At 35.2% G+C, this 21,675-nt stretch overlaps 2 protein-coding genes across 4 annotated transcripts; one reads left to right on the forward strand and one right to left on the reverse strand.

Moving 5' to 3' along the window:
• Positions 1-4,518: 4,518 nt before the first annotated feature.
• On the forward strand, positions 4,519-9,105 carry LOC113780329 (monocopper oxidase-like protein SKU5). The gene is made up of 9 exons (XM_027326136.1): positions 4,519-4,890; positions 5,214-5,323; positions 5,411-5,681; positions 5,785-5,923; positions 6,481-6,847; positions 7,301-7,666; positions 7,762-7,840; positions 8,487-8,686; positions 8,768-9,105. Exons 1-9 carry the CDS (start codon positions 4,744-4,746, stop codon positions 8,868-8,870), a joined length of 1,782 nt encoding a protein of 593 aa, XP_027181937.1. The 5' UTR covers positions 4,519-4,743; the 3' UTR covers positions 8,871-9,105.
• An 8,072-nt stretch (positions 9,106-17,177) lies between these two features.
• On the reverse strand, positions 17,178-19,859 carry LOC113781109 (protein YABBY 4-like). Of its 3 annotated transcripts, none has more exons than XM_027326960.1 (7): positions 19,495-19,859; positions 19,127-19,288; positions 18,906-19,023; positions 18,214-18,262; positions 18,020-18,095; positions 17,740-17,814; positions 17,178-17,635 (listed from the first exon to the last, which is right to left on the reverse strand). In XM_027326960.1, exons 1-6 carry the CDS (start codon positions 19,603-19,605, stop codon positions 17,761-17,763), a joined length of 570 nt encoding a protein of 189 aa, XP_027182761.1. In that variant the 5' UTR covers positions 19,606-19,859; the 3' UTR covers positions 17,178-17,635; positions 17,740-17,760. The 3 variants fall into 3 exon arrangements, with proteins under 3 accessions (XP_027182761.1, XP_027182760.1, XP_027182759.1); XM_027326959.1 differs by having other exon boundaries at positions 17,178-17,592; positions 19,495-19,858; XM_027326958.1 differs by having other exon boundaries at positions 17,178-17,628; positions 19,495-19,858.
• Between the last annotated feature and the right edge of the window lie 1,816 nt (positions 19,860-21,675).

Below are 21,675 nucleotides of genomic sequence, written 5' to 3' on the forward strand. Positions count from 1 at the left end.
TCTATAGTAATTATTCCAAATAATAATAATATTTAAAATAATCTTCCATCCAAACAGCAATTCATTTGCCGATGGTAACTTTCGAGGCATCGGCAGGGGTCAAATCTGTTGAAATTGTCTCAGAAAAATCACAGATGCCGTTGACTTTGACCGCCAATGATACGCAGGTGACCAAAGCCATAGGCAGTTAAAGACCACGTTAGACTAAACCGCAGGTAATCACTAGTATTAGTAATTAACCACTGAGTTTTATAATCATATTAAAGAATTTTGCAGAAGAGACAAAACCCATATTTGATTGTTTAGTTAATTTGATGGGGTTGCCGGATTGGGTTTTCCCGGTACCGCTGGAGAAAACAGAAAACATCATCGTCAAAGTCGAGCAAAGCCAACTATTCCAGCCAGGGAGCCCATTAATGGCGGATCCACCCGTGTGGGCCCCACACGGGCCCAGATGACTGGCAATCATGTGGACCTTTCAGAAAGATTGTTTTATTTATTTATGGGGAGAGAAACTTTTGGTGGGGTAGCCCCCATGGTATCCATCTGCTCACTCCCCCTCCTCCTCGGATGTCTTTTGCCTTCTCATCATTTCTTCTTTTTCTTTGCTTTTTGCTTATTCCATTTTTTGGTGCGTTTTGGCGTTTCAGATTCTTTATATCTATATGTTGGATGTACAAATCGCAAAGTCCGTTGCTTTTGAGTGTCGATTCAAATTGACGAAACCTCAAAAATTCAAACTATTCGTCTTTTGCATTTTTTTTTTATTTTGAAGGGGTGCTTAAGATTTAAGATAGGTTCAACTTTGTAAATGTAATTCATGGATCTTTATTTTATTTAAAGTTTTGGATTAATCTTTTTATAGTACCATTTTTGTATAGGTTAATAGTTTAAATATATAATGCATGTGAAATTTGAATGTAAATTTCGACATGCATTACTCCCTGCTAATGCAGTGTATACGTTAGTCAATATAACTAAGATTAATTTTTAAGTTTTACATATTGCGAAGTAACTATTATTGAAGGCTTTCTACCCTTGAATAAAAGCTTTATAATCAGCGGAGTAGGTTAGGTTGGGTCGGATAGTAAAATGAAAAAGATTGTAAGTAGCAGATTTTGAAACTTCAAATGTCATGCAAATTGAATTGGTTTACTGATCAACTTGCAAGCCGGTTTCTAATTGGCTGATTATTTTTAGTTGATTACTTGATTTGGGCTTTAATGGTGCTTAAATTAAGTCTGGCTCAATATACGCACTAGGTAAGAGTTTCTGGGGTGTTTTCTGGGTGCGCTATTCGTTCCTGTAAAAGCCCACGAGTGTGAATCATTTTCAAAGCTGTCGGTGTTAGATGTCTAATTGTTTTCATGAAAGAAAAAAGTGGAATAGTCTACTGTTTATGTTTATTTCCTTGTGAATAATTCTTGCTTTTGGATCTTGGATTCAACAAAAAGTTGGAAGATCAAATCGATCAAGTCAACGTACACGATATTTTTCTACGTCGAATGTTGCAAGATCAAAAGAAAAGATCTAGTACACATCTCACAATAGATTCACTCCTTGTCTTTGTCATCTGAGCATATGCAACAACCTTTTTTCCTTGTTTTGTTTTGTCAATCATAGGTGGGCAAGATATGATATTTTAAATAATGCCTTCAGCCATTGTTTTAATTTTGTGCTATGGGAGATGACCTGGTCTGAAGTACTAGTTAATCATTTGTGCCAAGAAAGAATAAAAATAAGAATAAGAAAAATCCTATACCAAACATGTATGACTTAAACGACAGAAAAAAAAAATTAAAGGATGATCTCTTAATTTTAATTTTAGAAATTCTCATATCTGTATTTGTCGATTAAGAATGTCGTTGCAGTCTTTTTTTGTAAGTAAATTATGAAAAAAAAATTGCACAACTTGATTAATAGTTTAAAAGTAACTTGTAGCTATATAGATTGGCTCCAGGGTGTATAAATATCAAAATATTGAATTATGAATTTCTTCCATATTATTCTCCTTGAAAATTATTTGTGAAATTTTTTTAAAAATAATTCTATAACATTTTTTGGAATGTGATATATATATATATATATGAGATAAAAAATAGTTAAAAAAAGTGTTTAATGTCTCTAATTTTTTTAGATTCAAATTAAACAAGAAGCAGATAATCATGCCTTAATATTGCCCAGCACAAAAAGAGCGTGTTATTAAATTTAATATATTTGAATATATAACTTGTTACTTATTTTTTGGAATAAATTTTGTCTAAAAAATTCAGTTTCACTTAATTAATTTTGACATTCTATTTTTTGTTATCAAATGCGTCTGAACATATTAATATATGAATCTATTAAGTTTAAGTGTTAAATTGGTTATATTATCAAATAGGACCTCGAGTTTGTCTAATATTTTATTGCTACATTTTACTTCTGAAATTTACAAAATCCATAGAGAATTCTGAAAGTTGATATATCACATTTTAGTCTAGAACCTTCTTAAGTTTTTTTTTTTTTGCACAAAAACAAAAGAAAAAGGAAAAAAGAAGAAGAAGAACGCCCCCTATCGATCAATAATTCCTCTTTCTTTACTTTGTTTTACTTATTTGTTTTCTTTTCTTCCCTTGCGGTGACAGCGATGAAAGAACAAGCGTGTGTAGAGCAAATTCATGTCCAAATCTGAACTGGTCAATGGCTGGCACAGTGCATTTTCTGTGCGCTCTTTCTCTCTGTTTCAATATTCACTTTCTCTCTCACTCACGCGCCTCAGCCCTTCTCTTCCTCTCCCTCGCATGCATGATAATTAATCCCATGGGCCGATTTGGGCCCGACATACCCCACTCTCTATCCTCCAACCAACCACCCAGCCCCACACAATAAGAAATTGGCAAAATTGTTTGCTTCAATTACACCACATAATATACGAGTTTATTGCCAAAATAACACTCCTGCTAAAAAATATTTCCAACGTGATTTACTTTCAAAATTTATTCCCATAATGATGTTATTGTTTGCGGTTGTTTGGATGTTATTGTTGCCATCTAGTTATCCTGATTGCCATGCAGGATAACAAGAAAGGAAAGTTTAAATCTAATTTATAGTATCCAACATGAACTAAAAATTTAAATTTTTTTATTATAGAGGTACAAGAAGATTGCATAACTTTTATAATTTCTTTATAATTATTTCAAATAAATTCTACCATTATTGACCTTGCTATTATTGGTCTTTGATTTTTTAAAAGTGTATCAAACCTATTGCATATATTTTTTCAAAAAATAAATTTTAAAAATACAAAAGTTGCAACAAAAATTGAAAGTAATTAAAAAACTTCAAGGCTATCATATTTGTTTATGTTATCATTCCTACTCCTTAAAAAGACAAGAGAATAATTTTCATTTGCCTTGAGATTATCAACTCAAAAAGCATATTTTTTAGATGTTGTTAATATAAATATTGACTTCTTAGAATTACGTTTGACAAGGGAAAAATAATAAAACAAAAAAATGCGGGAAGATTTAGAAAGAAAATTGGAGAAGATATTAGATGGGAAAGAGAAATGGAATGTGCTTTTATCTCCATCCTGACACATATGCAGCTTAAGTGACAAAAAAAGGATTATAAAGGTAATAAATTTTAAAATTAGATTACTTTGGATATATGTTTTGGAAGAAGAGTTATTTTGACAATAAACTCCATAATATACCACATAATATATGTTTTGAGCAAAGAAAAAAAATACACCACATAGTGTACATTTTATTTTAGGAATTATTGTTTTTCTTTTTCAGTAGTCAAAGGTACTAATTCTGTTTGTATTTACTAAATGTTATAGAAAATACAACAATCTATATAAGTGTACATCGATTATGATAAGAAATATAATAACCAGATATAAACGCATTATATCATAGCTGCGCATGCCCTGCATCCATAAACTATCAATTATAAATTAAAGGATTTATCTAGCATGTGATTGGTTGCGCTGTATCCATTAATTATCAATCATAAATCAAAATATTTAATTAGCATGTGACCGATTAATTATAATAGGAACTTGGTATTAGTTATCGTGTAAGTATATAGATTAAATCTAAATTGTAAAAATACTAGCTGTCTTTTGATGTAGTTGGTGATGGTCGAATCTCCAAATTTATCATTGAATGTTGTTTGAAACAATTTTTCTTTTTGATAAATACTAAGGATTATTTCATTGATCTTAAAGAATCATTTTATACTTTTTTAACTCGTACGAAATGTTATGCATTTTCAGATACCATGCAATTGTTCAAATACTTAAAATGGATTTATACTAATCAAGACGCAGAAAATAAATTTTCCATATGATTTACAAAATTGTATTGAGACTTGAGAGTCGGCTTCAATGATTGATCTTTCCGAGCAATATGAACCGTGGATAAAACCTCGATCGCCAAGGTGAGTTTCGAGTACTGTGTCACAGGCGACAAAACCCCAAAGGAAGAAAAAGGAGAGAAAAAAGAGAGCCGTTTTGGGTCTCTTTATGACATTTTAACTTATGTGATATCTACTCGCTCCGGAGGCGGAGAACGCTACACTCGAACCCAAAAACGCCCACCAGCCTCACTACTCACTAGTCACTACAGTCTCTTTCTTTCTCCATCTTCTTCCCCTTCTCTTGTCCCTCTGGTAATGTAAACCCCATAAAGCAAACAAATTTTCAGCTATTTTCCCTTTTCAGAGAGTACAACACTCACACCAAAAGGTGAATTCATGGCTTCTTCCAGCTTTCCTGCTTTTTCTTTTATCTGCATTACTACTTGGCTTCTGGTGGGCTTCTGCTCTGCTGAGGATCCCTTTGCTAACTTTGATTTTGTAGTCTCTTACATTACTGCTTCTCCTCTTGGTGTCCCTCAGCAGGTAATGTCTTTTTCTAGATCTCTTTTTCCGTTTCTTTGTAGGCCTTCTCTGTGTATGCTGCATTGTATTGTCCTGATGCTGTAAGCTCGTCAAGCTTGCATGTGTTCAATTTTGTGCCTTTTTTCAGCTTCAAATTTGTGGGTTTGCTTTATATTTTTGTTGGCAATTATGGTCCGGCTTCAGTTTGTTTTCAAATTTTGAATCGTTATGTTCAGATCTAAATAATAACGTGATAAAGATTAAAACTTGGAGCTGGTCTAATTCATTCCTTATTTAAAGCTGAGAACTTTGAAGGTCTTGAACTGCATTGCTGTCGCTTGCAGGTTATTGCTGTGAATGGCAAGTTTCCAGGGCCTACCATTAACGTTACTACTAACGACAATGTTGTTGTCAATGTGAAGAACAAGTTAGATGAAGATCTTCTTATGCATTGGTATGATATTTACTGTTGGTTTTATTTGAATTTTGTATTTTGAGATGTTCCTAAAGATTTCGGAAATTGGGGTGGGTGTGTTGACAGGTCTGGTATATTTATGAGGAAGAGCTCATGGCAAGATGGGGTGCTTGGGACTAATTGTCCCATACCTCCAAAGTGGAACTGGACTTACCAGTTTCAGGTTAAGGACCAGATTGGTAGCTTCTTTTACTTCCCTTCCATAAACTTTCAGAGAGCCTCTGGTGGCTTTGGAAGCTTTATCATCAATAACAGGGAAATTATTCCAATTCCTTTTGATACGCCTCATGGTGATATTACAATTGTGATCGGTGATTGGTACATTCGAAACCACACGGTAAGTTTTTTTTTTTAAAATAAAATATCATGTATTTGAGCAATGACTGATATGTAGCTTTTAAAATTACCTTTTTTATGGTTTCTTTTGTACTTGGTTGCAGGCTCTAAGGAGAGATCTTAATTCTGGAAAAGATCTTGGGATTCCTGATGGCGTATTGATTAATGGAAAAGGACCTTATAGATACAATGATTCTCTCGTCCCTGATGGCATTGACTATGAAAAAATTGAAGTCCATCCAGGTTGGTAATGGAACATCTCATTCCTTGTTCTTGGGCTTTAGTGCTATAGTATGAAAAATGTTAATGTCAGATCTGCTTCATATCCTATACATCAAGTGATTCATTTGATTTAACCCTGTTTCGAAACAAGATGCTGCCTGTTGGCAGTTCAATCCGCAAGACAGTAGATTTTGTCAGCTTTTCACGGGATAGGACCCGGAATGTTTACTGTTGTTTGTCTTTGTATTTAGTTATTTATATGTTTGACCTGAATTAATTCTGCATTTTTTTGGTTTTGATTCAGAAAATGACATGCAGTGTGTTGGTGTTCTGTATCAGATTGTTGTATATAGTATTGCATGAAGGTTTTTCTGTTGTTTCCACTATGCCCCCGTCTCCATGAGTGGAAACTCTTCCTCCCTCCCACTTTCTCTTGTTATTGGTTGATGGGTGTGCTTTTCATGAGTCTCTGTTAAGTTGCATCCTTGACTATAAATCATAAGATGCACAAGTCAATGAGTGTACATAAACTTTGCTGCTCTAATTCCTCCTTTTTGTCAATCATCCAAATTGTGCAGGAAAAACCTATAGAATTCGTGTAAGCAATGTTGGAATATCAACTAGTTTGAACTTCAGAATTCAAAATCATAACCTACTTCTAGCTGAAACAGAGGGATCATATACAGTGCAGCAGAATTATTCTAGCTTAGACATTCATGTTGGACAATCATACTCTTTTTTAGTAACCATGGATCAGAATGCAAGTAGCGATTACTACATAGTCGCAAGTGCGAGGATGGTGAATGAATCACAATGGCAAAAAGTCACAGGTGTTGGAATCCTGCACTATACAAATTCGAAAGGAAAGGCATCTGGTCCTCTTCCAGACCCACCGCAAGATCAGTTTGACAAAACCTTCTCGATGAACCAGGCTAGATCTATCAGGTTTGTCTCTCCTTCAAACGCCCAATAGTATATTGCAAAGTGTTCCCCTATGTTCACATTATTGAATAACCAAGTTCTTTGAATCTTTTCTTCTGTAATATGTGATGTTATTTATGAACTCTGGTGTTTAGACTATTTAGAGAATATGGACAAGTCATGGTAATACCAGGATTATTAGGAAATGCCAGTGCTTATGGTGCTTATGAGATGATTGCAGTTAATTTATAATTCATAAATTGTTCCTCTGGATCAGAATTTGCTTGTTTGAACAAAGGATGCTGCTCGGAAGTTTCATAAATAGATGTAGCAACATTAAAATTAGATACCTATATTTAGGAATGTTTAGATACACTTAGCTAGTTTTGCATCTTCCAAGTTTACTTAAAATCTACACAGCATGTGATTAGCTTCTTTAACTCATCTAGAAGAATATGTTGTGGTTAAATCTTGCAGGTGGAATGTGACTGCTAGTGGTGCTCGCCCGAACCCTCAAGGTTCCTTCAGATATGGTTCAATTAATGTGACCGAAGTATATGTACTAAAAAATAAACCACCAGTAACTGTAAACGGCAAACAACGAGCAACACTCAGTGGGGTTTCATTTGTTAATCCTGCGACTCCCATCAGGCTTGCTGACCAATATAAAGTAAAGGGTGTCTACAAACTTGATTTTCCAACCAGGCCACTCACAGGATCCCCTAGGATGGAAACTTCAATTATCAATGGCACTTATAGGGGGTTTATGGAGGTGATACTGCAGAACAATGATACCAAGATGCATACATATCACATGAGTGGCTATAACTTTTTTGTGGTTGGGTAGGATCCTGCATTGTTGCTGTTGCCCTTGATGATATAAACTTGAGCTTGTTTTTGCTCATCTTCATCTGAATGCTCTTTTCAATCAATTGTAGAATGGATTTTGGTGAGTGGACTGAGAATAGCAGAGGAACATACAACAAGTGGGATGGCATTGCTCGCGTTACAACTCAGGTGCGTGTTGAAGACTGTTGGGTTTAGTTTGTTAAATTTCTCAACGCGAACTTAATGTTATCATTCTGGAGTTCCTTGAATTGGTAAATCATCTACTAAATGTTATGCTTGTTTTAATCAAACCACTTATTTCAGGATTCTCTTATCCTGCTTAGATAACCTCCAAGTTATTCACATCTACAATGTCCCTAATAGTGAGATATTCCCTGTATTGTAATGCAGGTGTCAAGAGAAAGTGACTGATCCAATTAAGATTCACATTTGGCTCCTGCCAATTGTATTTATTAGTCTATGCTGCAATAATGATGCAACTTCCTATTCCTCAGATTTCTCTGTTACTGTCATCTAAATCAAAGTTTTACTTCAATAGTACTCTTTCACGCATGATGTACTGCATATCTGCAATTTCCTGTATACAAAGTTAAGATCTTCCATAAACTGTATGGACTACTCCCAATTTTCAGTTCTCAGCCAAACAAACAGAAAAAAGAAAAAAAAAAAAGAAAGTTAATGAATGCTCTGGACAAATAATTACTGGTTAGAGTAAGGTTTACTTGCTCAGAATTGATTTGCTATGACTGTGCATCTAAAATGGTGTTGTCTGTTTAGTTTTTGACTATCAGCCTATTGTGTTTTTGTTGTTCAGGTGTTCCCTGGGGCTTGGACAGCTGTTCTGGTCTCCCTTGATAATGTTGGAGTTTGGAACCTTAGAACAGAGAACCTTGACTCATGGTATCTTGGCCAAGAGACATATGTCCGAGTTGTTAATCCAGAGGCAACGAACAAAACAGAGTTGCCTATCCCAGATAATGCTCTGTTTTGTGGTGCTCTAGGCAAATTGCAAAAGTATGTTAATTTTCTCTCTTTGACATCTTCTGTTGTTCACTTCTTATAGACTAATTCTAACGTGTACCTTATCATCTTCAGGCCACAAGATATATCTTTGGCTACATCGATCATGGTCAATCGGTCAGAGCTATGTTTTACTCTGCTGCTAATGATTTCAATGTTAATCACCATATTCCAATAGAAGTGGTTATTTCTGCTGCATGCGGGAGCCTGGCTTTGCTTAGTGAGGTTTGTGTTGTCAGATTAGGTGTGTAATTGTAGTTTTGTTTATATGAAATTTCATATTTTGACATGTAATTTCTTTGCTTTCCGGTTGTATTAAATGCTCCCGGGATCCTTGTTAATTTATTGGAATTATCATTCTTTTAATATTTGTGATTTATGCAATGTTTACAGTTAATCAAGTTGTAATACAATCTAACAGTCATCGTTTAATCAGCACGAAAGGACTAATATTTCTTTTGTGGAGTTCATTTACATTGTTTACTTAAACGTGAAAAGAACTTAGTTGTTGTTCTCCTATAAATAGCTTGTTCAATTTGGCTTTCGCCTGCACAATATGCATATATTTAATCCTCTGTTTGCTGGGGTACTCTCAAGAATCAGGTTTTCTTGAGACTTGACCTTTATGTTCAGGGATTTGTTCAATATATATTGCAATAGCTGCTGCTTGTGGTTTATCACTACTTGGTTGGTCCCATATTCCAGAGTTTCAAGCACAAGATCAATCCTGACAGTGTAGGACCATTTAAGGAAACCGTGGATTTACAGGTCATGAAGTCCATTGGCTGAGGATGCCAGCCTGGCTGGTGCCTGGTTCTTCTGCTGTCTGATTCTAAATGCACCAGTACTAGTACTAGCATTTTCCTCATTTGGGACCATTTTCCTTCAATTCAGCTGGGATGCCTAACCTCCTCAGGCCCCGTCCATGCTGGTTTTCGGTAGGCTTAGACCTTGTACACTTGTTTTGTGGATGATGGCACTCAAAACTTGACGCTTTATTTAAGTGTGCACACTCAATTGAACCTAGCTGCTGTCATGTATAATGCCTTTTGGGACACTGGAAGTCGTGCCCCAAAGAAAGCTTGAGGGTGGACCAAAGAAAACCAACAGCCAAAGGTGGTCTACGTGCTATGGCTCATCTTATAGTTTTGCGCCTCTGGTATCTTTTTTTATTTCGTTCAATTTTTTTTTTCTAGTAGAGCAGGAGACCTCAAAATTCCGAGATTTCAATCTAGTGGCGTGTGGTAATGGTTACATAAATAGTTGCATAAATCAGATATATTTGTAGGAAAAGGTTTTAGTTTCCACTGTACTTTTTGTAAGCTATGGTGGTAGGCTTACTGCTCCTAATTCATTAGTTATGACTCAAATCAAATATTTTATGACGCTAAAATTTGCCATGATCATGCCCATGGGAATGAGCTACGGTGGTCATTCCTTTTTGCTCTTTTAATCATGAAAAAAGAGTTAGGAGAAACCAAAGGAGTAGTAAAAATTCTAGATTATAGTTCTCATGATTGGTGGATTAATTTGTGAGGTTGCTTTATCTAGGGATGACTACTTTCATGTGGATGGATACAAGAAAAGATGTACGATTTCTCAACTGGCCGCTGGAAAAGGGCCAAATTTGGCAGGATATATGGTTGGGATGTTGTATTACCATCAGATATCGTTTTACGCGGATGGCATACTTCCTTGCGTCTGCCAGGGCACTTGGGATCCTCAGTGACATGTTTTCTATGCCAATCCAATGCCACCTATAACATTGTGCCAAGTGTCATATTATTATTTACACTTTAATTTTTTAATAATTCAACTTGGTTTGGTTTAACACAAGTTTTCTTTATCTCTAAAACTTTGAACCAAACTTAACCAACCGGTCTAATTCATATACCAATACTTTTGTAAGGCAACCACTCAAGATCAGTTGCTTTGGGAAAAAGAAAAAGATAACCCTAAACAAAATTGCCTCCAAAGTGGTTAATTTTGGTTCAATTCCTGTGTCGATGAATCCAATAACAATCCCTTCACCAGCAGTTTCAGATCCAACTTCTTTTGCCCATCCCAGTTTATCTGATACTACATCTGAAAATTCATATCCAGTACCGTAGCACTTTACTGGCATTTGTGAAGTAACTCCAGATTTTCCATCTGGGTCATGCAACAGAAAACTTGTAGGTGCTCGCCATTTTGCTGCTTCTGCCATTACTCAGAGGGATATTTAATGCTTCCCAAGATTATGCTTCACCTTTTGATGGTGATGGTCATGGGACGTAACTGTTTCCTTCGCAATAGATAGTTTCCCAGAAAGCTAGGGATGCCATCTGGTTTGTTCTTTGCTCGAGAAAGCTAGGGATGGTAGGGCTTTAATTTGCGTACTTCCTGAATAGATCTTGTCAATTTGCTTCAACAGTCGAAGGCTACAGTTTTAGCTTATTAGGCAACGGTGCCATAAGCTTTCAGGGACTTTTTCTCTTTTTGACTTTGTTCAAAGCAATCAACGATGAAAAGGTTTGAACTTTGGAGGCAATTTTGTTTAGGGTTATCTTTTTCTTTTTTCCAAAGCAACTGATCTTGAGTGGTTGCCTTACAAAAGTATTGGTATATGAATTAGATCGGTTGGTTAAGTTTGGTTCAAAATTTTAGAGGTAGAGAAAACTTGTGTTAAACCAAACCAAGTTGAATTATTAAAAAATTAAAGTGTAAATAATAACAGGACACTTGGCACAATGCTATAGGTGGCATTGGATTGGCATAGAAAACATGTCACTGAGGATCCCAAGTGCTGCCAGGGGTACCCATTATAATACTGTAAAGGCAGCCGGAGATAGGAATGCATTTGAACCAGGCGTCAATGACAACCTCATTAAGTCAGACCCGCTGAAAACTCACCAATGTGTAGTAATAAAGGGAAGATGACCTGCTCAAAACTCACTAATATGTAGTAACAAAGGGAAAATGACCTGTTTCGTCTCTCACATTTCATAAAAATATTCTTTTTATTATTCACTTTTAAAATGAAGTAAATTCATATTTGATATTTAAAAACTGAAACTATTACATCAGTGAAGTCAATTTTTAATCTGAATCCAACCACCTAACAACCCGATTACAAATTTCGAGGATATAATTGGTAGATTACTTGGTTAACTTAATTTGATATTCACGTGAAATTTAATGAATCCAAAAGGAAAAAAATAAAAAATTATAACATAAAAAAGAAGGATTAATCTTTCCTACATTTTTATTGAATACACCAATGGATCTAGATACTTGCCATATTATTTCAATTTAAATTTAAACACCAAACTTTGTATGTATGGTATACATTTTGATTCACAAGTGTATATACTAATGACAGGCGTCAAACCTGTGCAATAATAAATACCTGCTTAAATAAAATACAAATTCTGTATATAGCGGTAAGCAGGGTCGAATCCACAGGGACTGGGGATAATTTAATTTCTTCTCAAGTTCCAGATATGGGGGGTTTTGAAAATGATAGTAACTAAATTACTCGGAATAAATTAATTAAAATAAAATAACTACAACTCAAATAACTAATTATCACAATAAAAATAATAATGGACGAACTCTAGCCAAGAGACAACTTCGGAGATGGTTCACTTAATTCGATCACAGATGCAAGGATTATTCCAGTTACTATCTGATAAATTAGTTATAGTTGTCATACACGCGATAAACAACCAACTCTTCCTCAATTTGTCGATAGCCAAGGTACGACCGTTGACTATTTCTCTAATCAGGAAATAACCCTAGGTACGACCATAGAAGTTCAATTCCCTAATTGCATGAATAATTAGAAGAGCCTAATTCTAACCAATCAACACGCTACGAGGGTCTCTTTAAGTTAGCCTGCCTATCTCCCTGACACAAACCCAATCATGCCAGTTGCCACCAGTTTAGAATAATTAAACAATTACGGATTTAACTATCCTAATTGGCTTCAGGTTATTGAATTAATCTAGAATCCGGGCCCTGGATAATCGAATAATAAAACAACCATATGAACATAAAGCAGAAGATAGACAAATACCAGTGAATAATGAAAATAAATAAAAACTAATTCGATCTCACAAATTTAGTAGAACCAAGTCCTTCGTTGTTCTTGGCCAGACAAACTTAGCCACGCCTCATGAGAAAATCTTCAAGTAATTTCATTGAGGTCCAGGCCATCAAAAGAGCCAAGAAAGAAACGAAACTAAAACTATGCTAAAAACTGTCTAAACTAAAACTATTGATTGATAAGAGTTCTCTGCACGTTTGTCTCCCTTTTTAAAGCCAAAAGGAAGTCTAATGCTATCTCTAGTGGTCCCCACACCAAATTCAAAGTCTTGTACGTTTCTTTTCCTAGAGTCCAGATGACTCATGCTTCTTATCCGTGGTCCCCGCACATGTGGACAAAGCCTCCCAAGTACTTGTTGTTCCAAGTCTCTCTACGTTGCTTTCTTTGAAAAGCCCAAATGACTAAATGCCTTGCATTAGCTTGTAGTCCCCACCAACTCAAGGACCTAAAGGTTGAAGCCCTTAGAAGTCTGCATTTTTCCATACAAGTCCCTCCTTTTTGGTAATTTTCTGCTTCACTCCTGAAATTGATTCCAAATACCAAATATGAGTAAATATCAGCAATTAACACAATATTTGTCAGGGATAGAAGGGGAAATCAATAATAAATTTACTAACAAATTATACCCTATCAACTAACGATGGAGGAAAAGATTTACCCCAAAAAAAAAACCTTACTATTCCAAGACAAAGAATGACTTTTTATGTTATAATTTTTTATCTTTTTCCTTTTTTGGTTCAATAAATGTCATGTGGATGTGATGGAATTGGTTGAGTGATTTATCAATTTTATCTCTGAAATTTATTACTAGGTTATTGGACGGTTTGATTCCGATTAAAAGTCGAGTTCAGAGATGTAATAACTTCAATTTTCAAATGTTAGGGACGAATTTGTTTCGTTTTAAAAGTAAGGGATGAATATAATATTTTTTGTGAAATGTGACGGATGAAACATGTCATCTTTCCTAAATTTTAAATGAGTGACTCAATTAAACCCATTTAATTAGCTGGTTTAACTAGATTGACTTGTATTATCCATTCATACCTATCTAAAGATATTTTCACATTCAAATGCAACTTTTTCTGGGCGTCAGGTGTATAAATTTGAATTTGTAACCAATCCAATAATTATTTCTTACTAGACATGTTCTCTGTTATTCTCTTTTTCCTTTGTTTTCTTATCTTATTTTCCTCCTCCTAAAATTGAGGTAGACTCTTCAATGGTTGTGTTAATTGATTTTTTTGTGTTAATACTTGCAACCCAACATTTTCAATACTTGTAATATGACATTATTTGCAACTTATCATAATCACCATTTTGTGTTATGTAAAATATTGGTTGGTTTTTTAAATCCTTTTTATTTATTTGGGTATAAATATTTATTGGTTAACTTGGTATGTCTTTAATTTTTTATCATAATAAAATGTCAGTATTTTTTGTCAAAAATCCAAAAATAAAAGGTAAGCAAAATTGAAATAGGTCATAAATGGGTAATTGGAATATCCATTTAAGACCATACCTAAGTCATAAGAAGATAATTAGGTATACCCATATCTATTTAAAATCATACCTATATATGGCATGCCTATTTTGATCTATTTATTAAATGAATACAAATAAGTTGATTCAATTATGTCCATTATTCTACTATGAACTGTCTATAGATAAATTCGAACCCAAGACTTTGACACTCTGCCGACCACTCCAATAAACATAACAGCAAAATTGTCACAATTGATATGGAATACAACTATTCCTTAACGCGCTGATGTCATGCCTGGTTTTCAACAAAAGGTATTTTAGTTTTCCTTTTGGATAAGCTCTTTAACCTCAGCCCTCATTCACTAACAAAAAGGAAGTCCTTATTGTTTAAACATCTCTCAATTATGTTAATCTCTGTAAGTTAAAATTTAACTTTAGAGCATAACTTTTAACGCTGTTTCTTGCTGGTGAACAATAAAAATCAATGAACCAAAGAGGGAAAGTAAAAAGATGCGAAAGAACGACACATGAGGTGCTTTTTCCCAATTGCTGTCACCAGTGCTACGTACACAGACTCTCCTTTTAACGAGGACCTGCGTGCCAACTTTTGACAGGTGGGATTAATTAAGGTTGCTCAGGTTGTTCCTGTTTCATGTGCAAAAACATTAGGAAGCAACTTTTTATAAATATTTTCTTTTCAAATTGAAAATAAACCTGGAATCAAGTCTTTCCCATAGAGTTTGAGGGTCTGTACTTCTAGTTCTAATTCTTCATATTATATACAATGGAAAATACTGCATCTTATTTTTGCTATAAATTTACTTTGCCCCTAATTATATGTAATCAATAGTTCAAATTGTCATGTGACGTTATAATATCATCGAAGTTGGAACCTTAATTATAAAACTCAGAGAATATGTCATTTGGATCTACATTTCCTTACATTGGCAAGAATTTTGGTGAATACCTATTCCTTAAATTGGTTACGGCTACTGCTTAATGCTTATACGGCGGCGCATCAAAGTGCATAATCGAGGCAAACTCATATCCTATTAGGGTACGACAATCATTTACTCCACCGACGTAAATAGCACAAGTTGGTTCAATTGACAGAGTCGAATCACTTTTCAATAATGGTCAATCAAACCCAACGAAATCTCTTCATACAAAAAAAAAAAAAAAAGGGACAATCATTTACTCTGTATGTCATCTAAAGTAATTAATATAGATAAAAATTTACATTATGTAATTGAGAAATTGGACTAGAATAGTGAATTTGGTCTAACTTTTATAATTTGAATGTCAACCATTATCAATTAACGTTTGATTGGCAACTTGAGAAACATAATACTAAGAGATAGGTAAGTAATGAGCGAACTTTAGATTTTGTGCCTGGAACACAAGTCCACCTTAACTTGGAGCAACACTTACTAGCTAATTAGGAACTTTTCCCTTTCAAGTTTCAAACCATTCTCTTTTTCCATTTCTCCTTATACATATGGCATAAGTCTTCTTTTACAGTTTACACACACACATATATAAAGCAAAAAGTAAATTATATGTTAACCTAATGCACCCCATATGAACTGCAGGTCACTTTCTAATAGTTAGCTTGAATAATGTTGCTATTTTCAATCAACTTTGTAATAAATCAATTTCTTTACGGTACGTAGAAGTACTCTATTGGTTTGGACACCATGTTTCATGTATTAGACCACTCCCATTCAAGATAAGCAAAAAGAGAGAAGGACGGGGAGGGCAAAATGTATATTAGCTGGACATTGGATTAAGATGTTCAAGTACCCAAAATTGGTTACTTTCAAGCGTAAAAAGATGAAATTTCTTGATTTCTTGCAAGCGTAACCTCATTTAGGCTAAAAAGACGTAGAAGCTTACTGTGCATACGGTAGAGGGTAGGAATTGGATGCCCATTTCGGTTTCTAGGCCATCTTGAAAATTCCAGTTCTTAAATCATGAGAAGTTCCGTCTTCTATTGAGTCTTATTATGTACTTCCTTCCTTACGTGCAATATGGAGTTTACTTATTTCCACGATTATCTATGGTTAACTTTTAACTGATATTCATACATTCTCGGAGTTGGAGTTAGAGTTAGGCTGGAATAGATTGAATACATGGTTCACAGGCTAGGGCTGCTTTCAAAATTAAATAAGCACTTGTATCAAACATTTACTCGACCAAACTCCATTTTTTCCTCCCCCACAGATACAGGCTTGAATTGAACAAAATTTTTTTAAAAAATAAATAAATTAATAACCCCGTTGCCAGGGATCGAACCCTGGTCGTTCGCATTAATTGAACGATATAATTGATTAAGTTGCAATGAAGTTCATAGTCCAAGTATATAATCTATCTGTTCATTTTATTCTTCTGAGCCGGTAATTAATTTGTTGTTTGTCCAGACGGAGGATTTCAACAAAATACTAATAAACAAGGAAAACTATTATCCAGCTAGCTATTGATTATTTGCTGGTGTGCAACCCAAACATCCTTTTCGAAGGTGTCTACATAAATCTTACTTGACGAAGCTCTCAATCAATTTATTGCACTTATGTGTATTTCACACCTATTGAATTTTTACATTCAACTTACGCAGCATGTCATTCTTAACAATTTACAGGTGTGGCTCTTCAGATTAGTCTATTTACGAACAAGCTTTCCAGAGATGTTCCAACTTCCGGGTCAAGCAAACAAAATATCCAGTTTTATCACTTTGCTTAGCCAATTGTCTTGACTATTAAATCTTTCACTCGCTCCTGCGATCGGACATTTTATGATGGCCTAAAATGCAACTACTGGTTCTACCTGAAATACATCATCAACCTATATTTGTGTAATCCCATTCACCCTTTTCTCTTAAAAAGAAAAACCCACAAAATAAAACAAAGAGGAGAGACAGAAACAAATATGCAATGATCTTTGTAGTTGTGCAACAATACGAACCCAATAGACGAATTAGCAGTTTACTTTAGCACCAACATGAAGAGTGATAAAAGTCCTTAAAGCAAAAGGTCACTGCAATAATGTTTAAAGAAGCACGATTTCCTACTAACACTTGGCCTACTACATGCTAGCTTGCAGACATATCAACACATTAGTGGAGATCAACGGCAGACAAGTTAAATAGAAACCAAAAGGTTAGACTTGAGTAGTTATCTGGACCTCCATATCTTCTCTACCACTCAAGAGATCCATAACATATCCATGCCATAGCTAGAAGTTTCTGCACAAGAGCCCTGAAAAAGATAGTGCCAAAAGCATAATGTGCTTCGCTTCTTGCTTCTTAATTAGTATGGGGAAACGCCAATGTTAGCTGCGGCAAAGAATTCATCCTTCATTAGGACATCATCTGTCTCCTTAAAAAAATGGCCGGTTGAGAAAGTGAAAGGATGAATGCATTTGAAAATTAATGTGGCATTGTAAAAAGAGCATTAATATTCAACAAAAGATGATGCTTTACCTGTTGGCGCACATTGGTTTTCTAGACAGTTTGATCAGGCATGAGACCAAATTGAATATGAGGAAAGTGAGCCCACTGTGGGAGAAAAGAAACAAATATAAGGACAATGGAAAAGTTAGTAAGGCTAAACGCATCCCCACTTGCAATGTACCCTCCACCCAAAACCCCCTAAAAAAAGAAAAAAAGAAAAGAAAAGAAAGAGAACCCTAGTTAAAACTTTTGTCTGCAAAGAAAGAAGGAGAAAAAGAGAAGCTGAAGTTGTCTAGGCAGATGGTAGTACATTTTTTGCAGCTGCGCTGAAAGCCTCCCTATGGCTAATATCAGGATTTGTTGCCTTAATGCGTTGGATCTCCTCCCTGTAAGTGTAAAGCAAGCACATCATGACCAATCACACACCAGATGATCAGAAAGAGAGAGAGAGGGTCCTTGGGGAGATTTTTTTTTTTCTTTTTCAGATTTGTGATGATAACTCACTTGATGAATCGGTTGTAAGCAGAAGGGATTCTCTGTCTCCTCTCTGGAGCTGAGAAGTCATTTAATTGTGCAACAATGTCAGTATGTGTGTGACTATTTCACCATAATGTATGATTTCACTCCTGCGTCTTCACTATTTCTTTATCTCTATGGATATTCTACCACACGTGTTTTAGGAGGAAGAAAAAAGAATCTCCTAATCAAGTTAATTCTTTTGACAAATCAACTAAACTGTTATTTAGCTGTTGTATATATACTTGGGTAGCAAAAGCAACTCTTAGTGTAAATCCTGAGAATTCTTTGAGTAACAAAGAGGGAAAAAAAAAGAAAAGAAAAAAAGGTGCATTTAACTTCAACCTAAAGGCTGTAAACATTTAAGGAAATTGATCTCACAATCCACTCGAACATAAATTTTACTCTCTAGTCTCTATCAGCTAACTGAGTGCAATTTGCAGTCAAACATGAGAATCTCTTGGAATACCTGAATAAGTGCATGGAATAGTCAAGGACAGTGGACAGCGTTCCTCATATTTAACCAAGTTTTCATCTTATAAAGCTTTCCTCACTCTCCAATGTGTCCAAGCGCCAAGGCATTTTAACCCACCCCCAACAGCATACACACATTTTTACACAAAAAATTGGTATGCACTTTTACATTAAATGAAAAAAGAGTGGAAGAAAATGTTTCTCACGTCTGTTCATAACCGGTGGCCTAGGAAGGTCACTGAATCCCGTCTGAGGAGGTAGAGTGAAGTCACTTGCTGTAGTCTGATTCATCAGAAAGTTGGGAGTCGGGCTTGAGATTTGATCCTGCTATGCACTCATTTCATTAAAATTTTTACCCAACAACAGCACACCACAAATTCCAAGGGGCAAGCACATTTTCAAACATACAATTCTCCAGCTGATTTACCAGAAAGTTAGGGGAAGGAGAGAAGAATGTATGGCCAAAGTGATTATGGAGCTGGTTAGCTGAAGGCAAGAGCAACCCTCTCATGTTCACTGGCAAAAGATTAGTGCAATGGCCGCAGCGGACCGTGACAGTTTGGAACAAACTTGTACATGGAACACTCACCTAATAATAAAAGCACCAAAAAAATTAACAAAACACAAGTTGTAGCATAGTCAGGGAAGAAGGAAAAAAAAACTTAATATTACTGATCAAGGAAGTGATGTAGTCAGAAACCCTAAAATTTTCCTTACTGATGGATCAATGGAAAAGGATGGATTGATTAAAATATCAAAAAGGGGAGAAGAAATGCCAGTAGTGAAACAGTATACCGCGAGGACGGTGTCGCATATGTTGCAATGGACATAGCACAGCTGCTCGGAAGAAGCGAAGTGGTCCAATGACCAAGTAGTTGTAGTGGAACTAGTAGAAGAGGAGGACATGGTTGAGAGAGATCACTTTAGCTCTCTATCTTTTAAAATTTATTGGATTGGCTACTGCTGGGGAATTGATTGATTGATTGATGGCTTTGACAGATTAACAACCTCTTCTTGGATCTGCCTCTTTTTTTTTTTTTTTTCTTTAATCACTGTGTTATGAAACAATGGAGCAAGCACAATAGAAGAAGAAAGAAGCGAAGGAGAGAGACAAAGAAAGACTGTATACTAAGAAAAGAGAGAGAAGTCTCTATTTGATGCAGTGGAGAATCTATATATCCAATCTAGAGACGTATGAGTAATAGTAGTTTGTGATGCTAGTGCGGCCAAAGTGAAAAACCTTTAGTCATCTTTCTCTTCTCTTTCTTGTTTTTGGTCGGTAATGCAATCAAAAAACGCATGTATGCGAATAGCGAAATGCAACTCAGCCCACAAACCCTCGTATGGTAGGATGTGCATAGTAGAATGTGCATAAAAAATGAAGGGTGAAGAGACTTGGTATTAATTTTAACAGATTGAATTAGCCTAAAAAAGTTATAAATATTAAGCCAACAATGGATAAGATGAGCAAATAATCATCTAGAGATGAACTTACAGAATGTAGTATTAATATACAAACACAATTTGTAAAAGTAACAAATTAATCACTACTTTTTTTTTTGTTAAAAAAATGTTTGAATAATTTCAACTCTAATCACCACTACAAGTCAAATCATATTTTAAAATCATAGGTTACATAGCATTACATTGACAACAAAATTCAAATAATCTAACATAATTTCACATTGACAATAAGATTTAAACACACGTTTTTTAATTAAAAAAAAGTGATCCGCTCTTATCAATTAAACTAACGTTTGTTGGCAAATTAACCACTATTGATAACTGAAGCATCCAGGCATCAGCCTGGGTCGATTCATAGAAGATACATGTGCAATGCAATGCAATCATACATGCATAATTCTGTAATAATTTTGAGAACAAGAAAAGAACATGTGTGGTTGGCATTCCCGATGTGTGTGTGTGTGTGTGTGTGTGGGTGTTGTGGGGAAGATAGATGGAGACAATGAAGCGCAGGCGGCAGATGTGGGAGAGAGGAGCCGGAAAGGGACGTTTGCATGGGAGGTATAGCTTTCACTTCCGCACCTGTTGTTTTCAAAGTTAATATGGGGTGTTCAGATCAGTGATTTAGCTAGCTTTGCAGTTTTGCATAGATGGATGGATAGATAGATAGAATGCCCTTTTATTTATCTTGCTTTTTGCTACCTAATAAAGAATAGATCAGTAAAGAGTAAAGACTCTCGCTTGTGCCCCCCGGACAAACAAGCCAATGTTTTCTCAATTATGAAATTGTCTTGGTCATCATCCTCCGTGCCCGACTGCGCCTCCTTAGGGTTCCTTTTCTTCAATGAGCAGAGTATCTAGTATATGCTCTCGTGTACTTACCCTTCGTGATTATTAAATTATGAGATATATCTCAGGGGCAGGCATAAAATATTTTTTCTCCAATGATTTGACTACTCATTCCTTCTGTCCTCGCATAGATGCAGGTACGAATTTATGAGTCAGTAAAACCATTTTAACCTTACCTTGTTTGTCCTTTACTAAGTTCTATTGCAGCATTTTGTATGCTTTTTTAGCTAATTTTGCTGGATGATCATGGCTAGATCCATGATCCTGCTCCACATAGATCATGGATAACTGGGATCTTCCTAGTTAGTATGCCCATCTGCAAACCCTAACGCTCTTTTTTTCATCTAGTGTGTTTGTATTGAATTTTCTCTGTAAAGGTTTGACGCTCTTAAAGTTGCTCATTAGATCAATGACAAATGAAACTCTTATGTTGCTGAAAATATTCTGTTCATCTATGGGGAAATAAATTTGATTTGCTAAAGTCTATTTGGTTGTGCATCTTACCACAAATCCCTCAACTTTTCAAAAAAGTTCATTTTGTGGTAACAGAACTTTTACATTTGTCTATTTATGTAGTCTCTGACATATTCTATTAGGTTTTAAAGATTGATGAAAATCCTTAAATATTTTCAAGGTGTTATTTTAATCATTAACTTCTATACG

Source organism: Coffea eugenioides, chromosome 8, assembly GCF_003713205.1.
Source record: "Coffea eugenioides isolate CCC68of chromosome 8, Ceug_1.0, whole genome shotgun sequence".
NCBI lineage: Eukaryota > Viridiplantae > Streptophyta > Magnoliopsida > Gentianales > Rubiaceae > Coffea > Coffea eugenioides.